The 9,881-nt window shown below is 46.4% G+C and overlaps 1 protein-coding gene across 1 annotated transcript; it reads right to left on the reverse strand.

The window, feature by feature from the left end:
* Positions 1-700: 700 nt before the first annotated feature.
* FAM110C (family with sequence similarity 110 member C) lies at positions 701-8,609 on the reverse strand. Its single transcript, XM_033053664.1, has 2 exons — positions 7,321-8,609; positions 701-4,136 (listed from the first exon to the last, which is right to left on the reverse strand). Exon 1 carries the CDS (start codon positions 8,483-8,485, stop codon positions 7,361-7,363), a length of 1,125 nt encoding a protein of 374 aa, XP_032909555.1. The 5' UTR covers positions 8,486-8,609; the 3' UTR covers positions 701-4,136; positions 7,321-7,360.
* Positions 8,610-9,881: the final 1,272 nt, after the last annotated feature.

The raw sequence follows: 9,881 nt of genomic DNA on the forward strand, positions 1-9,881 counted from the left end.
GGGTTTCAAGTTGCCTTCAAATGCTGGCTGGTGAAAGTCTGGACAGATTAGACCATACCAAAATGATAACTATGAAACTGGTGTGCACTGCTTTCTGGTAAAAGCTCACTGTATGCAACTATTATTTCTGCTGCTTTCTTCACAAAATAAATAGAGATTTAGCATAATATATTGAATTCTTTCTATGGAAAGAACAACAGATTCTGTATAAGATTCTGGAGATAATGTATTTTCCAAGCAGAACTTTGAACTCCCTCCTACTTTGGACACTGGCTGAGATGAATTCAGTATTGCCTGCAGCACATCGTAGCTTTTGACAGTGAGCAATATCAAATATAACACTAAATTTGGAAAAAAAATAGTACCCTTCAGGAATAAACTCCATCTTTTCAGCCTTATTCTGAAATAAAAAATATTAGAATGCTGTAGAACAGCCTTAGCCTCATATAATTCAAATTTACTGATATTGAGAGCTACTATTGTGCCACCTCCTTGCGAGATTCCATGTCTAAGCTCTCAGCCAGGGGTCTGGGAATGGTTCAGGAATGCATTGCACTTTCAGATGTTCACAGCTGAGTAGCAGCCTCACTCACAGAGAAATTAATTCCTTAATGGGATTTGAGCTTTAAAATAACAGCACTTTAATGGAAACAGCAAAATAAAAGTATACTTTAAAAAACAAACCTCTCAGAGTGGTAGTTTTATTTGTATGCATTCAATAGCACGCAGTTTTTTTCACAGGAATACAAGCATTACAATGGTGAAACATCCATATCAGATCTGACCAGTATGCCATTTCAAAGGATTCAAAAGCAGATGCAAGAAACTTCACAGAAGGCAATGGCAGGACAACCTGCTCCAGAAGAAAGTTTCTGCTTGATCTCTGCTGCTGTAATGCTTGGCCAATTTCATAAAACATGTAGACTTATGCCCCTTAGAAAAGTAATATACATATAGAAAAATCTCTATTTCTTATAGATTTCTGTACAGTAGTATTTACAGTATATTGCAAAGATTTCAGTCTTATCTCCTTATTCTAGGCCATAAACCCCAGACTTTGTACCTTTCTCCTGTTATGCCACATATGTGGACGTTGCCCCTTGTCACAGCACTGGAGAACCATGAAACACTTGGGTGTAAACAGCAATTTGTTCTGCAGACTTGCATCCCATTTGACTATTTTGTTGACATAGTTCTAGTCAAACAAAGTAATTCAATTTATGACTAGCCTTTGTCATTAGCCGCTGTTTTAGGCTCCCCAGACAACTGGAAAACCAACTCGGTTGCTAAAACTTTTGTTCGAACTACAACAGCCCCCTTTTCCACAGTTTAACACCAAAGTTGGAAAATTCCATCCCAAAGGATATCTTTTACAATCAAATAGTAAAAAAAAACTGAACCAAAATATAATGATTTTTTTTTTCCAAAAAGATAGGTAGTGGCTAATATTAGCAAGTTCTTCTCATTTTGAAGGATATGACTGAAGGACTCAGCAGAAGAAAGGAAAACCATTTACATGTAACAGTAACAGGAAGGGAACGAACACCAGAGCCCTTATCATTTGGAAAAAGCACTGAATTACCCATTCCCAAAACATATGGGGAAAGAAAGACTGTCATCCTTTTTGTTCTAACATATACGAAACTTAAATTATTAGCTTCCCCAGAAGGTAATAAAGGGAATCTATAGCTTATCAGGCAAAGATCTTAGGTTCACATCATCTCTGAAATAAATGGGAGTGCTTGGGATTCCTACAGAGTTTGAATGGAGAAATTTTGCCACATCAGTGTGGAAAGTCACCTGAACCCTCCTGAACTATCCACAAAGACAGAGGGATTATAAAAGTATTCAGAATGGGTCCAGTTCTGATTTCACTAACCCCTGCCATAAAACTTCATTGATTTTCAGAAAGGCTTGATGTTCAGTATTTTCAAGCAAACTAAACATAATCCTTCCTAATATTGAAAACTCATCAGCAATACATCTTCCATCTTAACTTTTGAAAGCTGCTCAACCGACAGAGGAACAACAAATAGCAGTTTGAAAATGAAACAAAAAATTACCTTGGAAACAATAAATTAATTCTCTTCCCCTGTCACAGAGCACTGGATTGTAGCTCAAAAGATTTTTCCTGCACTCTGAGCTGTCTACAGTCATCCATGTTTTCAAAGAAAAGAATTCCTTAGCTCTGATATATAAATATATATTGGTACAGCATCTTGCTGGGAGCATGAACAGAACAGATACAACAGATTATGTTCCTGACTCATAAACCTAGACTGTGATCCTTAAAAACCTGCACCTTCAGTGTATAGATCTTATCATATTAGCAGCATCTTTAAGTGTTCCGAGAATCAGTCTTTTATAATAATGTAATAAATATATATGGAGATTTGGTTATGTAAGAAAATATCCACACATATTATCTTCTCTCTAAGTTTGAAGGAGCTCGCACAAACAATTTAGTTTTTTCCCAGTTGAAAATTGGGTTCAAAAATTATTTTATCTAGTTATCATAAGATATCTTTTATCTTGTTACCTAGTTGTCTTAAGAACTTCAGACATGTAGGCCTTAATACCTAACACTAGAAACAGAAGACATTGCATTTCCAAACTGTTGTTGTAATTGAGAACTAACCATCCAAGGACTGACAAGAACATTTAAAACCCATGGAAGGGCAACTCAGAGGATATTTAGCTGATGTCAAGGAGTTCTTCAAGGGGAATTTTTCCACAACTATGGTAATACAAAGTAAACTTTTAACCCCTGCAGGACCAACAGATGAAGTCAACATTATGCCAGTCAGGCAGCTTTCTTTCACAGATGGGTATCACTGCAAATGAAAGGGAAAGTAGCTTTGGCTCTTTTTAAAAATTTTTAAAATTGTTTTGTGGTTTTCTAATGTCCAAGTAGAAATGCTTTGATTTTCTAGCAGACAATGACAGTTTGGGGTGTTTGAGGCATAGCCAGCAAATTTCATTAGTTACTCCAGAGGCCTCCTTCACTACACTAATGACCCAAGTATCAGCTTTTTCAACATGTTTAGCTCAGGCAGCCGAAATGAAGCATTTTACTGATGATATTGAGTGAGCTGTTGTCTGCACTGGGTGTCACCAGGACATTCTCTGGCCTGGCTGTGCCCTACCATGCCTCCTTGTCTTGCAGGGCAGTGATGCTGCCTTGTACAGCCAGACCCACACTTGGGAAGTGTGGCTATACACAGCCTGGAACACTTCACATAGTTCCCTAATGCCATTCTGTAAGAGCCTGCTCACTCACCGCCTAAATCTAAAGGTGTTACGCCATGACTGCCAAACCTTGCAGTGTTTGCCATGTCAGAGTCAGGCACACACTGCAAACAAATTGTACCATTCTGCAAGGCACAAACAATGCAAAACCTCCCTCAATACCTGTTTCTTGGAACCATGCTCCTGGAAGGATTTGGTGCTATTCTTCCCTAATGGCTGAGCAAGCTGTGTGACAAACTAGCAAGAGCAAACTAGATGGATACAAGGGACACCAGTTTGGCTTGCATGCACTCAGAGAAAGAGAGGTTTGGCAGGGATTTAGTTTACAAGGTTTGCCAAGTATTTCAGACAAGGATGCCACAATTAGTCCCCACCAAATGATGGTGAAGGATGTCATGATGAGCTCTGATCAGACAGCCCGGTGAGGCAGAGCCTTTGAAGATCCAGGTGGGTGAAATCTGTCTGCAAGGGAACACCTCACCCAGATGTGATTTCCACTTCATTCCCACTTTCTCTCCCCATCACTGTTGACAAATTCATTGCTGGAAAGAGATGGATGCACAAAACAGACCTTCTGTCACAGCCTGGAATGATATCCTGAGGCAGTGAGCTGATGTTGAATATTATTGTGGATGGCAGCTGCTGCCAGGCTTCACTCTTCCAGGGGTTTTTGTTTCCTGCTCTCTTGCTGGGGCACAGTTCAAAATCTCCACTTTTCATTGCAGTCTTGGACACTCTCAGGCTTAACAAAAGTGAGGCTTCCAGGGGATGGGGGTGAAGGCAGGAAGGAATAACAAAATATTAAACTTGGATAAAGTACACATAAGCCAGATGAGGGAACAGTTTCTTCCTGTGTCTGGTTTTGTTCACCTTCCAAGTCAACAATTCTAAAGAAAGACAAAAAAGAGTGTCATTTGTTATTTATCACATCAGACAAGCATAACGTGATACTCTAAAACTTTTATTCACCTGCCTACAGCTACTGCCAACTTAGTAAATTACCCTCCCTGGAGGCTTCCACTTGAATAATGCCCACCCATTTAAGAATTATAAGAAACTCAAGTCTGAATAATCTTAATTCAGCTCAGGAAGGAGGATGCAGAGTGAACCCTCTTCCTAGAATCAAGAATCAAGCAGAACTGACAGTGAGAGGAACTGAACTGCAGAGGTGATCCCAGGCAGCTTTCTACCAAGAAACAGCAATGACCATCTTGCCAAGGACCTCAGTTTTCTGAAGCTCTCAACCCACACTCTGCAATCATCCCTCTGATGAAACATGCTCTTTTATTTACATGGTGCTCCACCAGATCCCAAAGAGCTCATGAAAAATTAAACAGAGAACATAAAATATGAATGGAATGATCACTGGCCCATAAAAGCCCTGCAGTTCTTGAAAGATGTTTTATACATAACAAATGTTGGGATTTCAGAAATGAGGTTTCTGCCTTATTGTCCAAAGAAGATGCAACAATTTTCAAACCCCTGTAGAAAACCAGTAACTACTAAAGATGTACCAGGGAACACAAGGAAGAGTATATTGCTCCCCAGCAGAGTTCACTGCCCTTTAATAAGCAAACTACTGGGAGCCAAATACTAGGATAATGTGAAAACATATAGACTTGATGCTGTATTGTCAGATAAAGTGTAGAACTGAATGAAAATTTAGACCAGAGCTGCAAGGCTCACCTTGCAATCATATGGTGTTAACAACTCTCCTTAAATTCTGTCCAGTAAATGTAATATTTAACTTATGGTAACTCTTGATGGCCATTGTCCTTTATTCTGGGCGCTGTACACAGGTATTTTTAGCTGACCTTTCTGAACGTCTCACTTCTGTGGCCTAAATGATAAGTATGATCTCAGTTTACAGAAACTACCTGACAGATGAGATCCAACAGCTGTGAGTCAGCCCTAGTATTATTAAAATTAGGTTTATAAATAAGGACCCTCTGAATTAGTCTTTACTAGGCTGTCAAAATTTTTGCTGCCAAAGGAAATTGCTACCAGAGTAAAGCGCTCCTTTATTCTATGTATTAAAGTTATTGCAGAATGAACATAGGATCACTTGAGTAAACTTTCTGTGTATTTCATGGAGACCTTTTCACCACCTTGTTAGGCTGTGTACTACCATTTTATCTTATATAAAATAAAAAAGCCACTAACCAAGCCCATGTGAGGTTACACTGATTCAGGTCCTTGTACTTCCCACGCTCCTGCCCTTGCCTTTGCCCTGGTGCAGCATCTCCTCTGCACACTGCATCCTCCCCGGGGTGCTCACCAGCATCTCCTGCCTCAGCTGCAGCACGGGACACGCTTAGCACCCTGCAAATGGATGGGGAAAGGACCAGCTGCTCCCTCTGGAGCCAGCTCTGTGGCGATGACCTGGACCCTACCCCCATCAGGGGCACTCAGGAGCAAACAGGCTTTTATTTGGTTGTTTTTCTTGCGTGGTTCATGCTTGCTGGAATCTGCTTCCCATCCTCTTGTTTAGCAAGGCTGGCAGCTGCAAGACAAATCCACCACCTTCCTCTTTTGTTTTGTGTATCTCCCTGGCCTTTTACCAGAGAAGGATGAGCAAGGAGAAATGATTAGTTCAGGAGAGCCCTTTCTTCTCTGTAAGATTATTTGGGTAAGGTTCTGTTACATAACAACACTTCTTTTAAGTTATCAGACAGAACCTGAGAACATTCTTATCAGCATGGCCTTGAAAAGTTTTTGTAAAACGGCTCTCCTCCTGTCTTCCTCCTCTTACAGGAAGAAAATAAAACTTTTGAAAAAAATTCTAATTCTAAAGGTGAGCCAATTTTCACATCATTAGAACCAGTTTCAAGTAAATGAATTTTTGTCTTATATGGATTAAAGGAATTTAGAGTGATAGCCTCACATCCACACAGGCATGAGGCTCAAGCTCTACAATTCTCCACATTCATAAGACCCACATGTTCCACCAACAGCTGTATCTACACCAAGTGATGTTCTTCTCACGCACCAATTACGAACTGTCAGAAAATATACATGTAATCCTTCATATCAAGACCCACTCATGCAATTTTTAAATACCTCACGGTAAGCTGTGGTAGTTATCCTAGGGGTTTTATGTACTCAAAGGAGAAAAACTCTTATCTCATAGATTATCAACACCACAGGCTCTGTGAATATAGTCCTTTTTCAGGAGATCACACACAAAATAAACACCGCTTTCACTAAACCCAGGATATTGGCTTTTACCAGAGCTAAATTTGTTCTGCTTCTGTCTGTGAAGTAATTGATTTCTAAGCCTAGATTCACACTTTTGTGTTCATTATCTTTAGCTTAAAATAGTGGACTACTCCTCTGACCAAGGCAAAGCGCACAACCCATTCCCAACTACCAGCACCAACCTCACAGCAAAACCCACTGCAGAGGAAAACCCAAACTCTGTGAAATGCTATAAGGTCACCTGGAACAAACTTTTATGGTCCCAACAGAAAGCCATGGAAGAAATAAGAACGCTAGCAGGGCACTGATTCCGTTTTGCTTTCCTGATACTTGAGGGTGCCAAGGGGAAGGAGAGAGAGTGAAGGAAAGCAAAGAGAGGAAAACTGTAGCAGTGTAGCGTAAATACAGTGCACTCCTGAAGAGTGTTAGTTTCAGCAGTACGGTATAAATACAGTGTACTCCTAATTAGTAGTAGACTGTTCAAGCTGTTATCTAAATAACTGTAACTAAAGGTTGAATACTTTTCTAAGGTTTTTTCCTAGCATTTAATATAACAGGAATTAGAAGAAATAAGATACTTGCAAAGCAGGAAACTGCAAAGTGCAGGCATCCTTCAAGACACCAACTCCTTAATTTCCTGTTGGGGGGGTGTGATCTAAACCTGGAAATCTGCAAGCATTTACTTGTTTGTATTTTGGTTTTTGTAATACCACAGATTTCTGTGTTGCAAAAAAGCCACACTTGGAACATGCGGTAAACAAAATACATTTTCCTTCAGCCTTTCCTGAAAAGACTAATATAAACCTTGAGAAGTCCATTGCTCTCTAAAATGGAAAGAGAAACACAAATTGCAGGGCAAGGCTTTGCACACACCTTGAGTTCAGCAGGCTCCAACGCATGCTGAATGAAGTCATCAGGCCAGTTCCTGGATCACCTTGTTGGTCTCCGTGGCTTTCTTACACGTGTACAACCATTTGATTATCCGAGCGTTGCGCTCAACCACAGAGGTGCTGCTGGGGACCTGCTCGGTGAGCTCGTCCTCCAGCAGCCCCTCATCCCCGCTGTGCCTCGTGAACTCACTGTCCGATGTCGCCACGCTGATGCTGCGGATCTTGAAGGAGACATTGTCAGACACCACGGAGAAGTTCTCTCTCCCCAGATCCTCAATGACCTCCTGCTCCAGGCCACAGTACTTGAAAAATGTGTCAAAGTCAGCAAAGGACTTGGAGTAGCGAGAGCTGATGTCTGACTGGGAGCGATGGAGACCTCTCCTCTTCACCTCCTTGACCTCTTCAGGAGGCGCACTCAGTTTTGAGGGTCTCTCATGCTCTTTCGTGCACACCCCTGCCCCTTCAGTGCTCACAGGGACAGCCTGCCCCGCTCCACGGTCGCTCGGCTCGCGGTCACCATCCTTGGCCGAGAGAGGCTCGCGGTCACCATCCTTGGCCGAGAGAGGCTCGCTGCCCTCGGTGGCTGCGATGTCCTCCATGACTCTGGGCAGCTCGGGGGAAGCCAGCTGCTTCTCCTTTACGGACCCATTGAAGATCCTCCTCACCAAGCTCCCCCGCGGGCTGTCCTGGCTTTGACCTCTGCCAAGCTCACATTTCTGCCGGTAGATCACCAGGGAATCGGGCCGCATCTGGCGCCGGGTGCTGCGCCGGGCGATGGGGGGGCCGTGCTGCAGGGGGGCTCGGCAGGAGCTCAGGGCCTTGCCCAGCGGCGGGGGCTTCGCTCCCGTGCCCGAGCCGCGCTGCCTGCCCGCCGCCGTGCTCCCCACCGAGCAGGTCCCGCTGCTGCTCTCCGAGGCTGAGCTGAGCGCGATGACGGGCTCCTGCCTGCTGCTGATGACCTGCTGGCTCTTCACGTACTTGGCCTTATCGGCGGCCAGTCTCTCCACGGCACTTTTCCTGCCCGGCTTGCCGGCCTCCAGCTGCCTGCGGAGGTACTCGGGCCCCTTGTTGAGGAGCCGCAGGGGGAGGGAGGAGTGGAGGTCGGAGATGGCGTGCATTCCCACGGCCCGGGAGAGTTCTGCTGGCATAGCAGTCTCAGGGACGCCGATCCTGCTTCCAGTCCCGAGAGGGAATTGGGATAAGAAAAAAAAAAGAAAACAAAAAAAAGGGGAAAAAGGAAAATCGCGGTGTAGGACAGCCCGGGCGCTCCGCGGGCCGCGCTCCCCGCTCCCCGCACCGTCGGGGCGCAGCGCGTCCCGCCCGCCCGGGCAGGCACAGCCAATCCCGGCCGGCAGGAGGGGAGGGAGGCAGGGCAGGGAGGGCAGGCAAGGAGCCAGGAGCCGCCCCAGGGCTGGGGGCAGCGGCCCGGCCCCGCTCCGGCTCTCCGGGGCTGCGGGGCACGGCGCTGCGGTGGGCGCGGGGAGCTGACCCGGGCGCTCGGAGGGTTCGCTCCCGTCGGGAGCATCCTGCCCCGGGCCGCCTCCTGCGGACGGGCGCTGCCAGAGGGCCTGACCCGGCAGACCCCAGCGCACCTCGCCCTTCGTGGGCACCACCTTGCCCCGCTCCTTTCGCCGAGCGTTCCCCGCGGGTCTCACTGCCCGGCCGTGCCGGGCGCTGCGCTCCAGCGGGAATGCTCGGGAAAGGACGGGACGGGGCGGGCTTCCCGAGCACAGCGGCAGAGTCCGGGCACGCTGGGCGGGCAGCACCGCTGTGCCCCTGCCGTGCGCCTAGCTGTGCCTCCAGATGTGCCCCCCGTCGTGCCTCCAGATGTGCCCCCACTGTGCCCTCAGCTGTGCCCCCACTGTGCCCTCAGCTGTGCCCCTGCCGTGCACCTAGCTGTGCCTCCAGATTTGCCCCCCGGCGTGCCTCCAGATGTGCCCCCACTGTGCCCTCAGCTGTGCCCCTGCTGTGCCCTCAGCTGTGCCCCTGCCGTGCACCTAGCTGTGCCTCCAGATTTGCCCCCCGGCGTGCCTCCAGATGTGCCCCCACTGTGCCCTCAGCTGTGCCCCTGCTGTGCCCCCCGCTGTGCTCCTACTGTGCTCCCAGCTGTGCCCCAGCTGTTCCTCCAGCTGTGCCCCAGGTGTGGCCCCGCTGTGGCCCAGCTGTTCCTCCAGATGTGCCCCCAGCTGTGCCCCCTGCTGTGCCTCCAGCTGTGCCCCAACTGTGCCCCCGCTGTGCTGGCAGCATCCCGCCCTTCCCGGGGCAGCGGCCACAGCAGGGACGCGTTCGTCCCTGTGCACTTGCAAAGTGCGGTGGAATGGCATCAGTCCGAATTGCGTGTCGCAAATCTTTGCCCTCTGGAAACATAGAGCAGAATTCCCATCTGGGGTTGGCAATTCTGAACAGCCAGGACAGAGCCATTGGCTGTAATGTGAATTCCAGCAAATTAGACTTGTAAGTCATAGGTAATCACCTGGGGCAGTCCAACTTTAACTCGTGATCTCATGTGAGATGCATTGTAATAACTGAATTATTATTATCTTT

The sequence above is a fragment of the Catharus ustulatus genome, chromosome 3 (assembly GCF_009819885.2).
Source record: "Catharus ustulatus isolate bCatUst1 chromosome 3, bCatUst1.pri.v2, whole genome shotgun sequence".
In the NCBI taxonomy this organism is placed as follows: domain Eukaryota; kingdom Metazoa; phylum Chordata; class Aves; order Passeriformes; family Turdidae; genus Catharus; species Catharus ustulatus.

Coding starts and splice junctions, on each gene's coding strand:
- FAM110C (XM_033053664.1), bottom strand. CDS start 8,485: ATGCCAGCAGAACTCTCCCGGGCCGTGGGAATGCACGCCATCTCCGAC.